The sequence below is a fragment of the Oncorhynchus kisutch genome, linkage group LG14, assembly GCF_002021735.2.
Source record: "Oncorhynchus kisutch isolate 150728-3 linkage group LG14, Okis_V2, whole genome shotgun sequence".
NCBI classification, from domain to species: Eukaryota; Metazoa; Chordata; class Actinopteri; order Salmoniformes; family Salmonidae; genus Oncorhynchus; species Oncorhynchus kisutch.
The window spans coordinates 36,984,983-37,006,611 of NC_034187.2; the positions used below are offsets into that span (position 1 = coordinate 36,984,983).

Here is a 21,629-nt window from a genome sequence, read left to right on the forward strand (position 1 = left end):
CCCTTCGCTCTCTCCCTCTCCTCCATCTCTCTCTATCCCCCTTCTCTCTCCCTCTCCTCCTCCATCTCTCTCTATCCCCCTTCTCTCTCTCCCTCTCCTCCTCCATCCTTTCTATGCTCCCCCTTCTCCTCTCTCTCTATCCCCCCTTCTCTCTCCTCCTCCTCCTCCATCTCTCTCTATCCCACCTTCTCTCTCTCTCTCTCCTCCTCCATCTCTCTCGCCTCCCCCCTTCTCTCCCTCCTCCCTCTCCTCCTCCATCTCTCTCTATCCCCCCTTCTCTCTCTCCTCCTCCTCCATCTCTCTCTATCCCCCCTTCTTCTCCCTCTCTCCTTTCCTCCTCCATCTCTCGATCCCCCCTTCTCCCTCTCTCCCTCTCCTCCTCTATCTCTCTCTAATCCCCCCCTTCTCCCTCTCTCCCTCTCCTCCTCCATCTCTCTCTATCCCCCCTTCTCTCTCTCTCCTCCTCCTCCATCTCTCTCTATCCCCCCTTCTCTCTCTCCTCCTCCTCCATCTCTCTCTATCCCCCTTCTCCCTCTCTCCCTCTCCTCCTCCATCTCTCTCTATCCCCCCGTCTCTCTCTCCCTCTCCCTTCCTCCTCCATCTCTCTCTATCCCCCCTTCTCTCTCTCCCTCTCCTCCTCCTCCATCTCTCTCTATCCCCCTTCTCTCTCCCTCTCCTCCTCCATCTCTCTCCCCCCCTTCTCTCTCTCCCTCTCCTCCTCCATCTCTCTCTATCCCCCCTTCTCTCGTCTCCCTCTCCTCCATCTCTCTCTATCCCCCCTTCTCTCTCTCCTCCATCTCTCTCTATCCCCCCTTCTCCCTCTCTCTCCCTCTCCTCCATCTCTCTCTATCCCCCCTTCTCTCTCTCCTCCTCCATCTCTCTATCCCCCCTTCTCTCTCTCCTCCTCCATCTCTCTATCCCCCCTTCTCTCTTTCCTCCTCCATCTTTCTCTATCCCCCCTTCTCTCTCTCCTCCTCCTCCATCTCTCTCTATCCCCCCTTCTCTCTCTCCTCCTCATCCATCTCTCTCTATCCCCCCTTCTCTCTCTCCTCCTCATCCATCTCTCTCTATCCCCCCTTCGCTCTCTCCCTCTCCTCCATCTCTCTCCATCTCCCCTTCTCTCTCTCTCTCCTCCTCCTCCTCCATCTCTCTCTATCCCCCTTCTCTCTCTCTCTCTCCTCCTCCTCCATCTCTCTCCATCCCCCATTCTCTCTCTCTCCTCCTCCTCCTCCATCTCTCTCTATCCCCCCTTCTCTCTCCTCCTCCTCCATCTCTCTCTATCCCCCATTCTCTCTCTCCTCCTCCTCCATCTCTCTCTATCCCCCTTCTCTCTCTCCCTCTCATCCTCCATCTCTCTCTATCCCCCTTCTCTCTCTCCCTCTCCTCCTCCATCTCTCTCTATCCCCCCCTTCTCTCTCACTCTCCTCCTCCATCTCTCTCTATCCCCCTTCTCTCTCCCTCTCCTCCTCCATCTCTCTCTATCCCCCCTTCTCTCTCTCCCTCTCCTCCTCCATCTCTTTCTATACCCCCCTTCTCTCCCTCTCTATCCCCCTTCTCTCTCTCCTCATCCATCTCTCTATCCCCCCTTCTCTCTCTCCTCCTCCTCCATCTCTCTCTATCCCACCCTTCTCTCTCTCCTCCTCCTCCATCTCTCTCTATCCCCCTGATGCGATGCCAATCAAAGTTCTTGGCTCTCAGCTCCCCGTCACGATGTCACACTGTGTGATACAAACAACCCAGTCTGCCTGTCAGGTCCCGAGTCTACACTGCACCAGGCTGGTCCATCTGTCCATAAAGGCATCAGAAGTCGAACATCGAGTAACTCACAGCAGAACCGATGTCCTAGCAGGTAGCAGAGGTCCCATTCCAACAGCTGATGTATTCTGACTGTAAGAAGGCCTCTTGTTTACCTTCAAAACCTGAAGAACATGTATGAAGGTCGGCTGGTAAATATTGGCTTTATGTCTCATTACTTTAAACCCTGACCAGTATGTGTCAGTGGAGGCTGCTGAGGGGAGGACAGCTCATAAATAAATGGCCGGAACGGAGCAAAGGGAATGGCATCAAACACCTGGAAACCATCTGTTTGATGTATTTAATACCATTCCACTGATGCCGCTCCAGTCATTACCACTAGCCCGTTCTCCCCAATTAAGGTGCCACCAACCTCCTGTGGTATGTGTACGGCCTTAGGACACAGGCAACATAACATTTTATGCTGCAGCATTTAATGAATAAGTAACCGTGTGACTGAGCCGGGAATGAATCGATAGCAATGTTTCTGACGTTGTCATCGTGTTGCCGATAAATATTTAATCACCATGTCATTTGACGAGGCAGGAAAACACAAACTCTCCGCAGTCGTTTTTAGAGTATCAGTTAAAAGAGGCTCGACTGAATAATTCACAGGGTTTTTTCTCTCTCTCTCTCTCTCTCTCTCTCTCTCTCTCTCTCTCTCTCTCTCTCTCTCTCTCTCTCTCTCTCTCTCTCTTCTCTCTCTCTCTCTCTCCTCTCTCTCTCTCTCTCTCTCTCTCTCTCTCTCTCTCTCTCTCTCTCTCTCTCTCTCTCTCTCTCTCTCTCTCTCTCTCTCTCTCTCTCTCTCTCTCTCTCTCTCTCTCTCTCTCTCTCTCTCTCTCTCTCTCTCTCTCTCTCTCTCTCTCTCTCTCTCTCTCTCTCTCTCTCATAACTGGGGCTGTGATAAGAGAGCAATCTGATTAAGGAAGAGTACCAGTGGGGCTGTGCTTGTGTGTGCCAGGTATCCCACTGCTGATTGTAGCCATGGAGACCGGTTAAGCCAATATCAAACTAATGTGAGCTTTTAAATTACAGAAAAGAATCCCATGAAACCAGTTTTGCCAACAATCCAAGGAAAGTAGCTGTCGGCTGCTCCATTTGTCGCTAGAAGTTGCTAGATGATGTCATGACATAATAGTGACTTCATAATGACCATTTGCACATGGTATAAAAAATATGTATATACTTTTCTTTCTGCTTATGCTGTCCATCCTTCTCTCAAGCAATGAGAAGTTCTCCAAATCAAAACTAAATAGAATGTTTGAAGGAGAACAAAAAGGAACCCATTTTAATCCAATTAACTTCACTTCAGTTGCTGCAGCAGCAGGGAGAGGACTGAGAGGCTACAAGCAGAGAGAGGACTGAGAGGCTACAGCAGAGAGAGGACTGAGAGGCTACAGCAGGGAGAGGACTGAGAGGCTACAGCAGAGAGAGGACTGAGAGGCTACAGCAGGGAGAGGACTGAGAGGCTACAGCAGAGAGAGGACTGAGAGGCTACAGCAGAGAGAGGACTGAGAGGCTACAGCAGGGAGAGGACTGAGAGGCTACAGCAGAGAGAGGACTGAGAGGCTACAGCAGGGAGAGGACTGAGAGGCTACAGCAGGGAGAGGACTGAGAGGATACAGCAGAGAGAGGACTGAGAGGCTACAGCAGAGAGAGGACTGAGAGGCTACAGCAGAGAGAGGACTGAGAGGCTACAGCAGAGAGAGGACTGAGAGGATACAGCAGAGAGAGGACTGAGAGGCTACAGCAGAGAGAGGACTGAGAGGATACAGCAGAGAGAGGACTGAGAGGATACAGCAGAGAGAGGACTGAGAGGCTACAGCAGGGAGAGGACTGAGAGGATACAGCAGAGAGAGGACTGAGAGGCTACAGCAGAGAGAGGGCTGAGAGGCTACAGCAGAGAGAGGACTGAGAGGCTACAGCAGGGAGAGGACTGAGAGGCTACAGCAGAGAGAGGACTGAGAGGCTACAGCAGGGAGAGGACTGAGAGGCTACAGCAGAGAGAGGACTGAGAGGCTACAGCAGAGAGAGGACTGAGAGGCTACAGCAGGGAGAGGACTGAGAGGCTACAGCAGAGAGAGGACTGAGAGGCTACAGCAGGGAGAGGACTGAGAGGCTACAGCAGGGAGAGGACTGAGAGGATACAGCAGAGAGAGGACTGAGAGGCTACAGCAGAGAGAGGACTGAGAGGCTACAGCAGAGAGAGGACTGAGAGGCTACAGCAGAGAGAGGACTGAGAGGATACAGCAGAGAGAGGACTGAGAGGCTACAGCAGAGAGAGGACTGAGAGGATACAGCAGAGAGAGGACTGAGAGGATACAGCAGAGAGAGGACTGAGAGGCTACAGCAGGGAGAGGACTGAGAGGATACAGCAGAGAGAGGACTGAGAGGCTACAGCAGAGAGAGGGCTGAGAGGCTACAGCAGAGAGAGGACTGAGAGGCTACAGCAGAGAGAGGACTGAGAGGATACAGCAGAGAGAGGACTGAGAGGCTACAGCAGAGAGAGGACTGAGAGGCTACAGCAGAGAGAGGCGGGGAGAGAGGCTTTGGAAGGGGCGCAAGACCGCAGTACAGAGTAGCACAGCTGAGCTCAGATGAACGGACACACACACAAACAGGGAAGTTGCTAAATAGTCGCTGGGGAAGCCTTAAAAAGTAGCTACATTTGTCACTCTACTCTTTTACCAATAAGTCACTGGAGGGGTCTGAAAACTAAATCTAGCGACAAAGTTGCTAATTTGGCAACACAGCTTAGAGACTGCCCTTACTAACACACATGTATACACACACACACACACACACACACACACACATAGAGACACAGAGAGAGGAGTGTGAGAGGAATAGTATGACAGCACACACACACACACACACACACACACACACACACACACACACACACATAGAGACACAGAGAGAGGAGTGTGAGAGGAATAGTATGACAGCACACACACAAAAGCTCTGTCAGTCTTAATGCAGAATCAGGCATCCAAACCCTCTTTCTCTCTCTCCCTCTCTCTAAATATCTGTCTCTCTTTCCTCCCTCCTTCAATCTGCCTTGTTGTTCTCCTGGCTCATTTCCACCCCTCTATGTCACAATTAAGCCTTTCGTAGGCCTGCCAATACCACCACTATTAATATTTTACCCACAACAAGGTAGCAAAGTGGCTATTGAATTCCCATACTCTGCACGCACGCACGCACACACACACACACACACACACACACACACACACACTCACACACACACACACACACACACACACACACACACACACACACACACACACACACACACACACACACACACACACACACACACACACACACACACTGCCTGTGAGGTGTTGTTTTTGGCCTGATCTGAGACAGCTATTAATAATGGCTTAGGCTTCTTAGTGTCATTGCTCTCAAGGCTGCCGCTCGTTCCAGAGCGTGTCTGTGTGTGTGTGTCTGTCTGTGTGTGTGTGTCGGTCTGTGTGTCGGTCTGTGTGTGTGTTTCTGTTTGTGAGCGTCTGTGTGGCTGTGTGGTTAACACTTTGCTGGGTGATTGAAGTGACCATGGAAGCCCCACAAAGGAGGGGAGGAGAGGGAGTGAAGGAGAAGATGGGCGGATTGGAGATAAACCTAATCGATGGACAAGGAGGACGAGGAGGAATCAATCGTATATTATGTTAAGACGATGAAATGTCATTCATTCATTTTGTCCACAAAATAACCCCTCTTAAATCAAGCTGGTATCAACACATTTTAGCTTGAGGTTCTGCAAAATGATCTCCCAATGGTGTGCAATATTTTAGACAACATTTTCCACAGTCACAGATGGACCTCTCCATTTCTCCATTCTTTCACATCGGTCTCTTCAGCGAGTACAGGTAGAGCTGCTAGCAGCCTGAGGTTCAACAAACCAGCACTTTATCTTTCTTTCAAGGGACTTCCTTTTAAGTATTTCTAGAGATAAGAACACACATCATTTAATTTCCTTTACTGATATAAAATATCCCCCCCCTGCAATATGGAGGTGAATGGAAGCATCCCTGCTGGGCTGATTCGATTAAGGTGAGCCGGAATGTACCAAAACCCAAGCGGAGGAGGGGGGCAGCAAATCCGACGGCACACATCGCGGTATGGTCTAATATCTTGCCTGCTCTCACAGGTTACAGGAAGCAGGGAAATGTGGAAATGTGTGCGTCTGTGTATGTTTGTCTGTATGTGTGTGGTAGGAAAAAGGCCACGGCAGCAGGAGTGAAGGTGACATTTTGTTTATCTGGAAATGTCACCCTTTCTATTCCTCAGGATACCGTACTGTACGTGTGTGTGTGTGCGTGTGCGCTCATAAAGTCCTACCTTGCCCAGTCCGGGGGTGTCTTTGATCTTGCTGGCAGCCCGTAACAGGCAAGGTGGGGCGGGGGGAGGGGCGGTCTGCAGGGTCCCACTGAAGTTGGTGGGGAACAGAGGGGGGTCACACACCACTGGGGGGGGCGCCGGGCGCTGCTTTTTCTTCTTCGATGACAGGTTCAACTTCTGAGCAGCTCTACAGAAGGAGAAAGAGGGGTTGGGGGGGGTTCAATTCCAATGTTAACCAATCATCCAACACATCTCGTTACAGTGTTCATCTACTGCTGATTGAAGCGAGTTGGGAGATAACGAGAGAGAGGGCAACAGACCCACAGAGAGTAAGAGATGGAGAAAGAGAGAGGAGAAGGAAGAGGGAAATACAGAGTGATCATGATGTGTAAGGCCTTGTGAGAAATGTGTTCCCACTTAAAAATCCAGCTGTAGAGAGTGGTTAAGTGGACGACTTCGATGGAATAAAAAACCCACAGTGAAGATAGTTGTTCCATGCCACCATGATGACGCTTCCTCCCCAACACCACCACAATTGCGGTAGCTCCATGTGCCCTGTTCTAATTGCTCGTTCATGTTGCTAATTGGGCCTGGATTACGCGCCCAGCTCACCACATCAATAACGAACACACGCACACACAAATAAGCAGCGACATCTGTAACTGGGAGGGGAGCACCATTTCACTGTCCTCAGACTTCACAGTCTTCTCTTTCCACTCGCTCCTTTCTCTTCCCGGTCTCTCCTCTCCTTTCTCATTTTAGTCTAAATTACACTATGGTGGCTAGGAAATGTGATGACATTGCTAAAGTTGTCAAATCATTTTTTTAGGAAACAACTTCGTCATCCTGATGACGTCGTCAAATGTACTTCAGACAGATAATAATGTTGTCATTACTCCCAAAAGTTGGTCAAAAATACCTAGCAACGCTAACGTTAGCTAGCTAAAATCCGGTGCTCTCCTCCTCTCAATCGTAGCTAGCTAGCTGATGTTTTACTACATCGAATGTTAATCTGACGACATCACAATAACCACGTTTCCTTCCACAGTTTTTAATGCGAGTAAAGAGATACCATATAAAATCCTGACAGCTGTGATGGAATCGGGACGTTTTCATAAATGCCAACAGATCAGTTGTTCGTTCGACATGGTGGGATCTTTTGGTGTCTGTAAAATAAATGATGTGAGAAATTGCGGTGGAAGCGGATCATCATATCAAAGTAAACTTAGAGTCACGCGATGACATTAGACAGTAGGTGTGTGGTCCTCTAACTACGATTCGGGAAACCACCCAGTTTATGAAAGATGAAATAAGATGAAACCATGCAGTTTATGAAAGATGAAATAAGATGAAACCATGCAGTTTATTAGAGATGAAATAAGATGAAACCATGCAGTTTATTAGAGATGAAATAAGATGAAACCATGCAGTTTATTAGAGATGAAATAAGATGAAACCATGCAGTTTATTAGAGATGAAATAAGATGAAACCATGCAGTTTATTAGAGATGAAATAAGATGAAACCATGCAGTTTATTAGAGATGAAATAAGATGAAACCATGCAGTTTATTAGAGATGAAATAAGATGAAACCATGCAGTTTATTAGAGATGAAATAAGATGAAACCATGCAGTTTATTAGAGATGAAATAAGATGAAACCATGCAGTTTATTAGAGATGAAATAAGATGAAACCATGCAGTTTATTAGAGATGAAATAAGATGAAACCATGCAGTTTATTAGAGATGAAATAAGATGAAACCATGCAGTTTATTAGAGATGAAATAAGATGAAACCATGCAGTTTATTAGAGATCAAATAAGATGAAACCATGCAGTTTATTAGAGATGAAATAAGATGAAACCATGCAGTTTATTAGAGATGAAATGCGTTATGAACTGGACTTCACAGGGTGGTGAAAGTGCGCCGTGATGAGCTTGATGCTCCTTTCCGATAAATGTTGAGGGTCTTATTCTGGTGACATGCTGATCGACGCTCGACTGCCGTTTGACAAATGAAAAGAAACCACACACAGTGGGGCTGTTACCTGGACACAGATTAAGCCTAAGAGGAGACAAACTGAATTTCTATCATGGAGGAATGGCTTGAATTCTGAGGATGACCACAATTTTATTTTCATCATGAGCAAAAAATATTGATTTTCTACCCAAAGTTGCAAAGAAAATGTTGTGATCCATGTAATTAACAGAAGAGACCAGCAACATGGATAAAAGGGTGCGGTGGCAGTAGCAGGAACAACAGCATCCAGTGGGCAAAACGTGGTGCTTTCAAACAAATGTACAGTGCATTCGGGAAGTATTCAGATCCCGTGACTCTTTGTTACGTTTACAGTCTTATTCTAAAATTGATTAAATAGTTTTTTCACCTCATCAATCTACACATAATACCCATATTTACAAAGCAAAAACAGGATTTTAGAAATGTTTTAATAATTTATTTAAAAAAAAAACGGAAATATCACATTTACCTAAGTATTCAGACCATTTCCTCAGTACTTTGTTGAAGCGATTGTGCGTGTGTGTTCCCGTGTGCATATGCGTGCACAGGGGTCGCGAGCATTGAACCACTCCTTTTTGGGGGTTGCGGGTCAAAAAGTTTGAGAACCACTTCTATGGGACCTGATGTCACCGCCTTCACCATTAACACACATAGGACAGGGACAAATACAGACACGGTTACCGACACGGCCACAAACATGGATATGATTGCAGTTACCAATGGTTACTGACATGATTATGATCACGGTTATGAACAGTTGCCAGTTACCAATGGTTACAGAGAAAAAAATAATTTTCATGGCAGCCGGTCTTATCCACTCAATCTATCAATATCGCCCAAGATGCTCTTTTCAACTCCGCCTTCCTTTATAAATCCCTCCCTACAACTCTCTCTGTTCTATTTCTCCAATGGCTCCCTCTCTCCCTCTACCTCTTCATCTCCAACTGATTGTGTTCTTTCTTTCTCTTTTGGGTGTGTGTTTTTACCCATCAGGCCTAGGGGTTAAAATAAATAGTAACCCACTTTGAATGTTATATATTGTTGGGCGGGATCTCTAAGCGATGTTATATCAACTTTTCATGTGTATCTGAGCTCTTGCCGTACTCGCAGGTAGAAATACAGCCGGGAGGACGTAGTATTGTGATAAAGTCGCTCTCACTACACTGGTAGGTAACAGGTAGATGACTTTTAGATCACAAAAACGTGTCAGAAGTTTACATACACCTCAGCCAACCACATTTAAACTCAGTTTTTCACAATTCCTTACATTTAATCATAGTAAAAATTCCTTGTCATAGGTCAGTTAGGATCACCACTTTATTTTAAGAATGTGAAATGTTAGAATAATACTATAATAATACTATAATACATCACATTCCCAGTGGGTCAGAAGTTTACATACATTCAATTAGTATTTGGTAGCATTGCCTTTAAATTGTTTAACTTGGATCCAACATTTCGGGTAGCCTTCCACAAGCTTCCCACAATAAATTGGGTGAATTTTGGCCCACTCCTCCTGACAGAGCTCGTGTAACTGAGTCAGGTTTGTAGGCCTACTTGCTCACACATGCTTTTTCAGTTCTGCCCACACATTTTCTATTGGATTGAGGTCAGGGCTTTGGGATGGCCACTCCAATACCATGACTCTGTTGTCCTTAAGCCATTTTGCCACAACTTTGGAAGTATGCTTGGGGTCATTGTCCATTTGGAAGACCCATTTGCAACCAAGCTTTAACTTCCTGACAGATGTCTTGAGATGTTGCTTGAATATATCCACATAATTGTCCTGCCTCATGATGCCATCAATTTTGTGAAGTGCACCAGTCCCTCCTGCAGCAAAGCACCCCCACAACATGATGCTGCCACCCCCGTGCTTCACGGTTGGGACGGTGTTCTTCGGCTTGCAAGCATCCCCCTTTATCCTCCAAACATAACGATGGTCATTATGGCCAAACAGTTCTATATTTGTTTCATCAGTCCAGAGGATATTTCTCCAAAAAGTACGATCTTTGTCCCCATGTGCAGTTGCAAACCGTAGTCTGGCTTTTTTTATGGTGGTTTTGGAGCAGTGGCTTCTTCCTTGCTGAGCGACCTTTCAGGTTATGTCGATATAGTACTCGTTTTACTGTGGATATAGATACTTTTGTACCAGTTTCCTCCAGCATCTTCACAAGGTCCTTTGCTGTTGTTCTGGGATTGATTTGCACTTTCCGCACCAAAGTGCATTAATCTCTAGGAGCGTCTCCTTCCTGAGCGGTATGACGGCTGCAAGGTCCCATGGTGTTTATACATGCGTATTATTGTTTGTACAGATGGATTTGGAACCTTCAGGCATTTGGAAATTACTCCCAAGGATGAACAAGACTTGTGGAGGTCTACAATTTTCTTTCTGAGGTCTTGGCTGATTTCTTTAGATTTTCCCATGATGTCAAGCAAAGAGGCACTGAGTTTGAAAGTAGGCCTTGAAATACATCCACAGGTACACCTCAAATTGACTCAAATGATGTCAATTAGCCTATCAGAAGCTTCTAAAGCCATGACATCATTTTCTGGAATTTCCAAGCTGTTTAAAGGCACAGTCAACTTAGTGTATGTAAACTTCTAACCCACTGGAATTGTGATACAGTGAATTATAAGTGAAATAATCAAATAATTGTTGGGAAAATTACTTTTGTCATGTACAAAGTAGATGTCCTAACCGACTTGCCAAAACTATAGTTGTTAACAAGACATTTGTGGAGTGGTTGAAAAATGAGTTTTAATGACTCCAACCTAAGTGTATGTAAACTTCCGACTTCAACTGTACATGTCAGATTTCAATACTGGCCGATATCATAACGCGGCAGTTTCTCTTCTTTTGAATCAATGAATCTGTAATTTAACATATTTCTCCTATTTTTCTGCCTCTTCAGTCCAGGGTGTTTTGCATGGTGCAAACATCAGACTCCACTCTGCAAGGCACACAATCTGCAGGTTGAACAATTGTGAGATTGTAGACTCCTATATTGATAGTGCAGTTTGTTTAGGCAATTTACAGCTTTACAACTAATTTTATAGCTACTTCGCATGCTGATGTTGACTTTGGTATTAGCAAGCAAGCCCATAGAGAGAGCTTTTCATTGTGGGTTATATAGGCGACTTGAGCTACAACAGATTTCCACGATTTCCATGTATTTTCTAACAAAAATTTGAATTGAGGTGTGTTTCCGTCTCTTCTTTAATTCACATAAAAGTAGTCCATTTCAATGTTGCGGACAATTTATGTTTGAGGCTTTACTGAGCCGGACAAACTTCTCTTTTTGACGAGAGCGCAAGCACTTCCCCAGTGTTTCCGGAGATCAAGTATGAAGACATTTGCGCAGTCTTGCACAAACTTTTTCCCCCTGGCACATTTTCTGGCTGGTGCTCACATTGCCTTCATTATTGTTTTCCTTCCAAATAATAACTTTGGACATGTGTGCATTCCTATCAAAGTAAATGCCTTATTTTCTGTATATCATGTTGTTGTTTCTACCGTATACATGTATTTATGTTTGTATGGAGCATAATGTATTTACAGTTTTATTCACTCAAGTACTGGTGACAAATCATGCATTCCGATTCTTGCATAGATTGTAATGGACACATATGATGTGTGTAAAATAGTCTTTGGAAGGTTGTACTGATTATGATGAGCTAATGCTAAGCTATTTGCCAGCTATGTTTGGTGTCATGTTTGTTGACATTATACAATACATTCTGGGTGTCACGCAAACGTCTGCCAGACCATCGATGTTATAACAAAAGTAAACTTCTGGAAGTGAATGAAGGGAAGTGAATGATAGTAGACAACACCCCATTCAACATGCACACTGTAAACAGACAAAACTCATCTTGTCTCCTCTTGTTATCGTTGGTGGACGTAAAAATACTAACATGGCGGTGTAACGGGTTAGGGTCAGTGGCAGGGAAGTCAGGCGCAGGAAAACGAACTTGGTATAAACAGAGTTGTTTAATAAGTGCTCATACAACTCCAAAAACCAAAATATACAAAAAAATAACATAAGTGGGTACAAAACCCGTCGCACACCGACACATGACTTGCACAAACATACAATTAAACAATCTCCGACAAAACATGAGGGGAAACAGAGGGTTAAATACACAACATGTCATTGATGGGATTGGAACCAGGTGTGAAGGAAGACAAGACAAAACCAATGGAAAATGAAAAATGGATCAGCGATGGCTAGAGGGTCCATGACGTCCGACCGCCGAACACCGCCAGAACAAGGAGAGGGACCGACTTCGGAAGAAGTCGTGACACGCACAAACTACCCATCGTCTGATTCTTTTTTAGAAAGGGTTTTACTCAATTCTTTCGATCAATGGTGAGCTCACCCATGATGTGATGAATTGTAAATAATAATTGCTATTAGCTAATTCATATTATGGTTTCTGTCAGCTGAGAGTTAGCTAAATATGACCGCTTCTGTTATGTCAATCTTTCCTCAGTTAACACTAGCCTACATTTTCTGGTTTGGATGATTGTGTTGTGCTGTAGCTACTTCTGTGAATGTCTGAACATTGCATCATTGCATCCAACAACAAAAAAAACATGTGTTGGTACGCGTCAAAAGCTTAACACTGTAAATTAAAGGAATGAGTGGTTTTGGGTGGATTATTTCATTAAGGCTTACTCAATCACCACCAATCACATAGCCTGAGTCCGAGAGCGCGCGCGCACACACACACACACACACACACACACACACACAAAAACTCAAAGATACTGACGGTCTGCTGTGTTAGTGTGACTTCAGAGAGATGCCTGTATGATGATGAAGAGGAGACGAAGACAACGACACTTCTCGAAGTAGCCGAAACAATTAGACTGCTCTGTCTCTCACCCTCTCTCACCTCCCTTTGTCTCGCTCTCTCCCTCCATCTCTCCTCTCTCTCACAGTGCCTCGAGTGTGCTACCGACACAGTCATTTCAGAGAGCAGAGTAGAAAGTCCAACAGCACTGAAGTGACAGAGCTGTCATAGACGGTCTTTTATAATGTGATTCTCTTTGCAAGTTTATTTTCACACGTGTGTGTAGGTATGTGTAAGAGTGTGTGAGTGTTGTCTCAGTTATTTTTTTAATTTGATTTTTTTTTACCTTTATTTAACCAGGTAGGCAAGTTGAGAACAAGTTCTCATTTACAATTGCGACCTGGCCAATTATAATGAAGGTATGATGTTATTTTATCTGCAAGGGAGGAGAGGACGATATGTGCGTATAGGTAGGTGTGTGTGTGTGTGCCTGTGTGTGAGAGTGCAGGTTACAAATCAAATAAAATTTTATTTGTCACATACACATGGTTAGCAGATGTTAATGCGAGTGTAGCGAAATGCTTGTGCTTCTAGTTCCGACAATGCAGTAATAACCAACAAGTAATCTAGCTAACAATTCCAAAACTACTACCTTATAGACACAAGTGTAAGGGGATAAAGAATATGTACATAAAGATATATGAATGAGTGATGGTACAGAGCGGCATAGGCAAGATACAGTAGATGGTATTGAGTGCAGTATATACATATACATATGAGAGGAATAATGTAGGTTATGTAACATTATATTAGGTAGCATTGTTTAAAGTGGCTAGTGATATATTTTACATAATTTCCCATCAATTCCCATTATTAAAGTGGCTGGAGTTGAGTCAGTGTGTTGGCAGCAGCCACTCAATGTTAGTGGTGGCTGTTTAACAGTCTGATGGCCTTGAGATAGAAGCTGTTTTTCAGTCTCTCGGTCCCAGCTTTGATGCACCTGTACTGACCTCGCCTTCTGGATGATAGCGGGGTGAACAGGCAGTGGCTCGGGTGGTTGTTGTCCTTGATGATCTTTATGGCCTTCCTGTGACATCGGGTGGTGTAGGTGTCCTGGAGGGCAGGTAGTTTGCCCCCGGTGATGCGTTGTGCAGACCTCATTACCCTCTGGAGAGCCTTACGGTTGTGGGCGGAGCAGTTGCCGTACCAGGCGGTGATACAGCCCGACAGGATGCTCTCGATTGTGCATCTGTAGAAGTTTGTGAGTGCTTTAGGTGACAAGCCTAATTTCTTCAGCCTCCTGAGGTTGAAGAGGTGCTGCTGCGCCTTCTTCACGATGCTGTCTGTGTGGGTGGACCAATTCAGTTTGTCTGTGATGTGTACGCCGAGGAACTTAAAACTTACTACCCTCTCCACTACTGTTCCATCGATGTGGATAGGGGGGTGTTCCCTCTGCTGTTTCCTGAAATCCACAATCATCTCCTTAGTTTTGTTGACGTTGAGTGTGAGGTTATTTTCCTGACACCACACTCTGAGGGCCCTCACCTCCTCCCTGTAGGCCGTCTCGTCGTTGTTGGTAATCAAGCCTACCACTGTTGTGTCGTCCGCAAACTTGATGATTGAGTTGGAGGCGTGTGCGTGGCCACGCAGTCGTGGGTGAACAGGGAGTACAGGAGAGGGCTCAGAACGCACCCTTGTGGGGCCCCAGTGTTGAGGATCAGCGGGGTGGAAATGTTGTTGCCTACCCTCACCACCTGGGGGCGGCCCATCAGGAAGTCCAGTACCCAGTTGCACAGGGTGGGGTCGAGACCCAGGGTCCCGAGCTTGATGACGAGCTTGGAGGGCACTATGGTGTTAAATTCCGAGCTGTAGTCGATGAACAGCATTCTCACATAGGTATTCCTCTTGTCCAGATGGGTTAGGGCAGTGTGCAGTGTGGTTGAGATTGCATCGTCTGTGGACCTATTTGGGCGGTAAGCAAATTGGAGTGGGTCTAGGGTGTCAGGTAGGGTCGAGGTGATATGGTCCTTGACTAGTCTCTCAAAGCACTTCATGATGACGGAAGTGAGTGCTACGGGGCGGTAGTCGTTTAGCTCAGTTACCGTAGCTTTCTTGGGAACAGGAACAATGGTGGCCCTCTTGAAGCATGTGGGAACAACAGACTGGGATAGGGATTGATTGAATATGTCCGTAAACACACCAGCCAGCTGGTCTGCGCATGCTCTGAGGGCGCGGCTGGGGATGCCGTCTGGGCCTGCAGCCTTGCGAGGGTTGACACGTTTAAATATTTTCCTCACGTCGGCTGCAGTGAAGGAGAGTCCGCATGTTTTAGTTGTGGGCCGTGTCAGTGGCACGGTATTGTCCTCAAAGCGGGCAAAAAAGTTATTTAGACTGCCTGGGAGCAAGACATCCTGGTCCGTGACGGGGCTGGTTTTCTTTTTGTAATCTGTGATTGACTGTAGACCCTGCCACATACCTCTTGTGTCTGAGCCGTTGAATTGAGATTCTACTTTGTCTCTATACTGACGCTTAGCTTGTTTGATTGCCTTGCGGAGGGAATAGTTACACTGTTTGTATTCGGTCATGTTTCCGGTCACCTTGCCCTGATTAAAAGCAGTGGTTCGGGCTTTCAGTTTCACGCGAATGCTGCCATCAATCCACGGTTTCTGGTTTGGGAATGTTTTAATCGTTGCTATGGGAACGACATCTTCAACGCACGTTCTAATGAACTCGCTCACCGAATCAGCGTATTCGTCAATGTTGTTGTCTGACGCAATACGAAACATATCCCAGTCCACGTGATGGAAGCAGTCTTGGAGTGTGGAATCAGATTGGTCGGACCAGCCTCAGAGCGGGAGCTTCTTGTTTTAGTTTCTGTCTGTAGGCAGGGATCAACAAAATCGAGTCGTGGTCAGCTTTTCCGAAACGAGGGCGGGGCAGGGCCTTATATGCGTCGCGGAAGTTAGAATAGCAGTGATCCAAGGTTTTTCCAGCCCTGGTTGCGCAATCGATATGCTGATCAAATTTAGGGAGTCATCAAACCGCACCACGAGAGGCGGGTGCTGGAATGTTTAGGGGTTCATTCAGGACAGTTGCCACGGTAATTAAAAATAGCAAGTCTGTGTGTGTGTTAGTCCCTGAAGAGTTGACAGAGATCCAGGGAAGTTGTGTGAAGTGCAAAGTGAGATAATTATTAGACTTCTTCTTCTCTCACTCCCTCCTTCCTTTCCATCCCTCCCTTCCTCTCACTGACCAAACCTCCTTAATGATCTGGCAGTGTCTGACAGCCTGAAAAGTTTTCTGAAAGTGCACACACACACAAACGCACATACACACGCACACGAACAAACGCACACGCACACACACCTCTCTGTCACATTACTCTGTGTGCACTGAAGCTAATTGTATCCTTGCTGTCCTATATACAATACCATTCAAAAGTTTGGGGTCACTTATAAATGTCCTTGTTTTCGAAAAGAAAAGCACATTTTTTGACTATTAAAATAACATCAAATTGATCAGAAATACAGTGTAGACATTGCTAATGTTGTAAGTTCCTCTTGCTGCTCCATAGGTAAGCAACATGGTCTTGTAGTGGATGCAAGCTTCGACAGGAAGCCAGTGGAGTGTGTGGATGAGCAGACATGGGGGAACTTGGGAAGGTTGAACACCAGGCAGCCTGCAGCGTTAAGTTGCAGGGGTTTGATGGCACAAGCGGGGAGCCCAGCCAACACCTAGTAGTCCAGACGGGAGATGACAAGTGCTTGGATTAGGACCTGCAATGCTTCCTGTGTGAGGTAGGGTTGTAGATGTTGTAGAGCATGAACCTGCAGGAGCCAGTTACTGCGTTGATGCCTGCAGAAAACAACATGGTGTTGTCCAGGATCACGCCAAGGTTCTTTGCACACCATGATGGAGAGGCCTTGGAGTGAAGGAAGAGCAGCTCTGTCTTGTCAAGGTTGAGCTTGAGGTGGTGGGCCCACCTCCAAGCTGAGATATCTGCCAGGCATGCAGAGATGAGTGTCGCCCCCTGGGTGTTAGACAGGGGAAAGGAGAGAAATAGTTGAGTGTCCTCTGTATAACAGTTATAGTAGAGACCATGTGAGGATATGATGGAGCCTAGTGACTTGGTGTATAGAGAGAAGAAGAGAGGGTCTGGGGGACATTGAAGCAAGCAAGTAAGAGTACGTGATGCAGACACAGATCCTCTCCACGTCACCTGGTAGGAGCGGCCTGCCAGATAGGATGCAATCCAAGAGTATGCAGAGCCTGAGACGCCCAGCCCTGAGAGGGTGGAGAGGAGGATCAAATCAAATCAAATTTATTTATATAGCCCTTCGTACATCAGCTGATATCTCAAAGTGCTGTACAGAAACCCAGCCTAAAACCCCAAACAGCAAGCAATGCAGGTGTAGAAGCACGGATCTGATGGTTCACGGTGTCCAAGGCAAACGATAGATCTAGGAGGATGAGAACAGAGGAGAGAGAGTCAGCTTTGGCAGAGTGGAGAGCCTCCGTGACACGGAGAAGAGCAGTCTCGGTTGAGTGACCCATCTTGAAGCCTGACAGGTTAGGGTCAAGAAGATCGTTCTGAGAGAGATCTCAGTCTGAGACCGTATGTGTTTTGGAAAGACAAGAAAGAAGGGATAACAGTCTATAATCTTTGACGTCAGAGTGGAGCGACTCTGGACATTTTGAAGTCAGTGATAAGGGATGAGTTGATGACGGAAGTGAGGAATGGAAGGAGGTCTCCAGCGATGGTCCGAGGAATGGAGGAAGGGATTTGTCAAGCGGGCAGGTTGTCGGGAGGCCAGATGTCACTAGTAGCAGGATTTCATCTGGAGAGGGAGGAGAGAAAGAGGTCAAGGCGTAGGGTAGTTCAGTGTGAGTGTGAGTGTGTGAGAGTTAACGAGGAGTGTGAGAGTTAACGAGGAGCAGATGTCGTCCACCTTCTTTTCAAAGTGGTTGACAAAGTCGTCCGCAGAGAGGGGGGAGCGAGGGGGTGGAGAATTCATGATGGAAAATAGGTAGAAAAGAGTTCCCTAGGGTTGGAGGCAGAAGCTTCAAATTTCGAGAGATAGAAAGTGGCTTTAGCAGTGGATACAGAGGAAGAGAAGGTAGAGAGGAGGGTGTGAATGGAGGATAGGTCTTCCAGAAGTTTAGTTTTCCTACATTTTCACTCAGCTGCCAGCAGCCCTGTTCTGTAAGCTCACAATGAGTCGCTCACAATGAGTCACTCAGCCATGGAGCGGGAGGGAGGAAAGGGGACAGTGTGAGTTATAGGAGGTGGAAAGGGAGGAGAGTAGGGTCGAAGAGGCAGAATCAGGGGACAGGAGGGAGAAAGATTTAGCAGAAGGGAGAGATTATAGGATGAGTGTAGTGGGAGACAAACCTTGCCTCGCAAAGCCGCCTGAAACCTAGCCTTTCAAAGCCACCTGATCCCGCAAGCTTACATTAACCCCCCAGAGTCAATATCTGTGCCCCCACGGTAATCTAATCAGCATAATAAAAACATCCCCATCAAAATCTGTCTGTTTAAACTAGAGATATCTGTATGGGCTGCGTCTCAATCCACCACATCCACCAATGGCGGCCTTCTGCATCTGCGGTGGAAGGTAGTCGAGCTGCAGTGGTGTTTGTCAGACCATGAGACATCCCCAACATCGGTCTTCTCAAGGGTTGCTGGCCAATGTTGACTCCAATGCTTCCCACAGTTGGGTCGAGTTGGCTGGATGTCCATTGGGTGGTGGACCATTCTTGATACACACAGGGAACTGTTGAGAGTGAAAAGCCCGGAAGCGTTGCAGTTCTTGGCACAAACCGGTGCGCCTGGCACCTACTACTAGACCCCGTTCAATGTTCAAATGTTTTGTCTTGCCCATTCACCCTCTGAACACACAATCCATGTCTCAATTGTCTCAAGGCTTAAAAATCCTTCTTTAACTTGTTCAACTTGTAGATTTAACAAGTGACATCAATAAAGGATTATAGTTTTCAGAAGACTAAAATATAGCAAAAATGTTTGACATAGAAGCGCCAAATTTTCGCTGTTAACAATAAATAAATAAGAAATAATAACCCATGAGGCCAAAGAGCTGCTTTTGGTCTTTGGCTGCAGGAAAAGGCTACCCCGTCGCCTCACCTACACTGATTGAAGTGGATTTAACAAGTGACATCAATAAGGGATCACAGCTTTCACCTGGGTTCACCTGGTCGTGGAAAGAGCAGGTGTTCTAAATGTTTTGTATACTCAGTGTCTATGGAAGTAGTTTAGCGCCAAAAAGGGGATTAAAGAGGGGTACGTTTTTTTAAAAATGACACAGATTTCTCTTGTATCTCTCGGACAAAGGACAAACACTTTAAAACAAACTTCCTTTTGATACATTTTTGGACAATCTGTTTTTCCATGAATCTGTTATTCAATGCATTTCAATGGGCCAAATTCAACAATGTTTCATCAAATAATTGTATATATTCCTTTATACCTAAAGGGATCCTAAAACCATCTTAAAACAATTCTACATTTTAGTTTAGTAGAAATGTCGGATTCTGAAGTGAGACTGTGAGAGCTTGTTGATATAAACCGAATGAGGTAGTGTTAGCTACCGTAAGCCCACGCAGTATAACCCCTGGCACTATTAACAGATGCTGCTGCATTATTCACAACCTTTCGCAGGTGCGCGCGTGTGTGTGTGTGTGTGTGTGTGTGTGTGTGTGTGTGTGTGTGTGTGTGTGTGTGTGTGTGTGTGTGTGTGTGTGTGTGTGTGTGTGTGTGTGAGTCTGTGTATGTGTGTGTGAGTCTGTGTGTGAGTCTCTGCGTGTGTGTGAGTCTCTGTGTGTGAGTGTGTGTGTGTGTGTGTGTGTGTGTGTGGTGTGTGTGTGTGTGTGTGTGTGTGTGTGTGTGTGTGTGTGTGTGTTGTGTGTGTGTGTGTGTGTGTGTGTGTGTGTGAGAGAGTATGTGTGTGTGTACACGTGTGTGTGTGTGTGTGTGTATACCTGTGTCTCTCCCTCTCTCTCTTGGTGCTATGTGATAACATGAACAAAACAACAGTAACATCAATTCTTAGAACAACAAAAAGCTCAAGCTAAGCACAGCATTCTACCTGTGCCTTTACGGAAGCATGTCCACTAAAAGAGAACGCTGTTCAGTGCATAATACTGACCTAATACTGACCTAATACTGACCTAATACTGACCTAATACTGACCTAAAGCCAAATTCAGATACAACAGTTTTAGAACAAAGTTTGCTTGATCTGAATGGTCTAGTTTTAGAATGTCTCATATTGGTTGCTGGAGTTTCCAAGATTCAACATGTAAAATCTTAGCTAAAGACTTGCGACGAGACGGATCCCATTTGCAAATCGGAGAACAGTGTGCTGATGGTTTGTGTTTAGTCCAGCAGCTAGCTAGCTAGGTATTTTGCTGCAGTTAGCTAGCTTACCTTGCTGATATTAAGTCCTTAAATGTTCACTCTTCCTGATGCATGCATTTCATGATACTCGTTTGATACACCACCTTGCTACAATGAGTGGCAACTTTATATCGAAGTTATATTACGTCATTGTAAAGATGCTCCATTGCCGTGGAAACGGTCTCAACTGCCCGTCTCGTCTTCTTAATCTGAATTCCCCGTCTTTAGTCAGCTGTGACTACACAAACTTTTAAACTGGCTAGTTTTGTCTCGTCTCTCCTTATGTCTGCCGCCTATTGTATCTGAACCTGGCTTTAGTCCTTGTCTCCTTCCCTCTTTCCCTCTGCTCTCTCTTTCATTGAAATCCCCCCCCCTCCTTTCTCTTTACCCTCCCCTCTGTCTCTTTTTAAAATCTTCCAGTAGTTTCATGTCCTCCAGGGGATGTATGTTCAGAAAGTTTCCGATCAGACTGACTCCTGTCCCAGCCTCGCTACAGCCTCTGTCCCCCTGACTCAATCACCCCATGGAGCCCCGTCAAAAAGGGTGTCACTGGCCGCTCCTTTGAATAAAACACTCTTCCCATCCCTCCACACCTTCTCTCATCCCTCACTAGCAGCTCTCTCTCCTACCCTCCCTCTCTCCTTCCTTCAGTAATATCTGAAGACTGTCTCTCGAAGAGTAGTGACTAAAACTGCTCCTGGACTCCCAGACAGCCTCCTCTCCTCTCATCTCTGCGGTTGTAGCTAGCATTACCTCCTTGTGCTTTATACCTCTCTTCTCCTCTCTCTTTCCATTGCTCATCATTCTCTAAGGGCTGAACCTCCATACACAGGTAAGATACGTGGTCAACTCACAGGAGACTACATTAGTCTCCACAAAATCTCTCTCTCTCTCAGGTACATTTTGACTCTGTGGGTTGACGTGGAGAAACAGTAGCTTCAACAGGACTCTGTAGGGTAGCACCACATTGACTTCAACACATAACCTAGGAGGTTCATGGTTCTCACCCCCTTCCATAGACTTACACAGTAACTATGACAACTTCCGGAGGACGTCCTCCATCTTATCAGAGCTCTTGCAGCATGAACTGACACGTTGTCCACCCAATCAAAGGATCGGAAAATGCAGTGCATAAAATGTGGTGAATGGTTGACAAAAAAAAAAAGAAAGACAATAGTTGAATAGTTTGTAGGAGAAGCAAGAGAGAGCGGGAGAGAGAGAGCTAGCTATATTTGTTGTTTTTTTTTATTTTTTT

General features: G+C 45.9%; 1 protein-coding gene across 2 annotated transcripts in view; it reads right to left on the reverse strand.

Annotated features, from left to right (window-relative positions):
* kif26ba (kinesin family member 26Ba) overlaps positions 1–21,629 on the reverse strand; it is a 169,165-nt gene that overhangs the window by 55,958 nt on the left and 91,578 nt on the right. For both annotated transcript variants that reach the window (XM_031788328.1, XM_031788327.1), the window contains exon 5: positions 6,145–6,331. In XM_031788328.1, the coding sequence (XP_031644188.1) occupies positions 6,145–6,331 (187 nt within the window). The remainder of the gene's footprint in view (positions 1–6,144; positions 6,332–21,629) is intronic.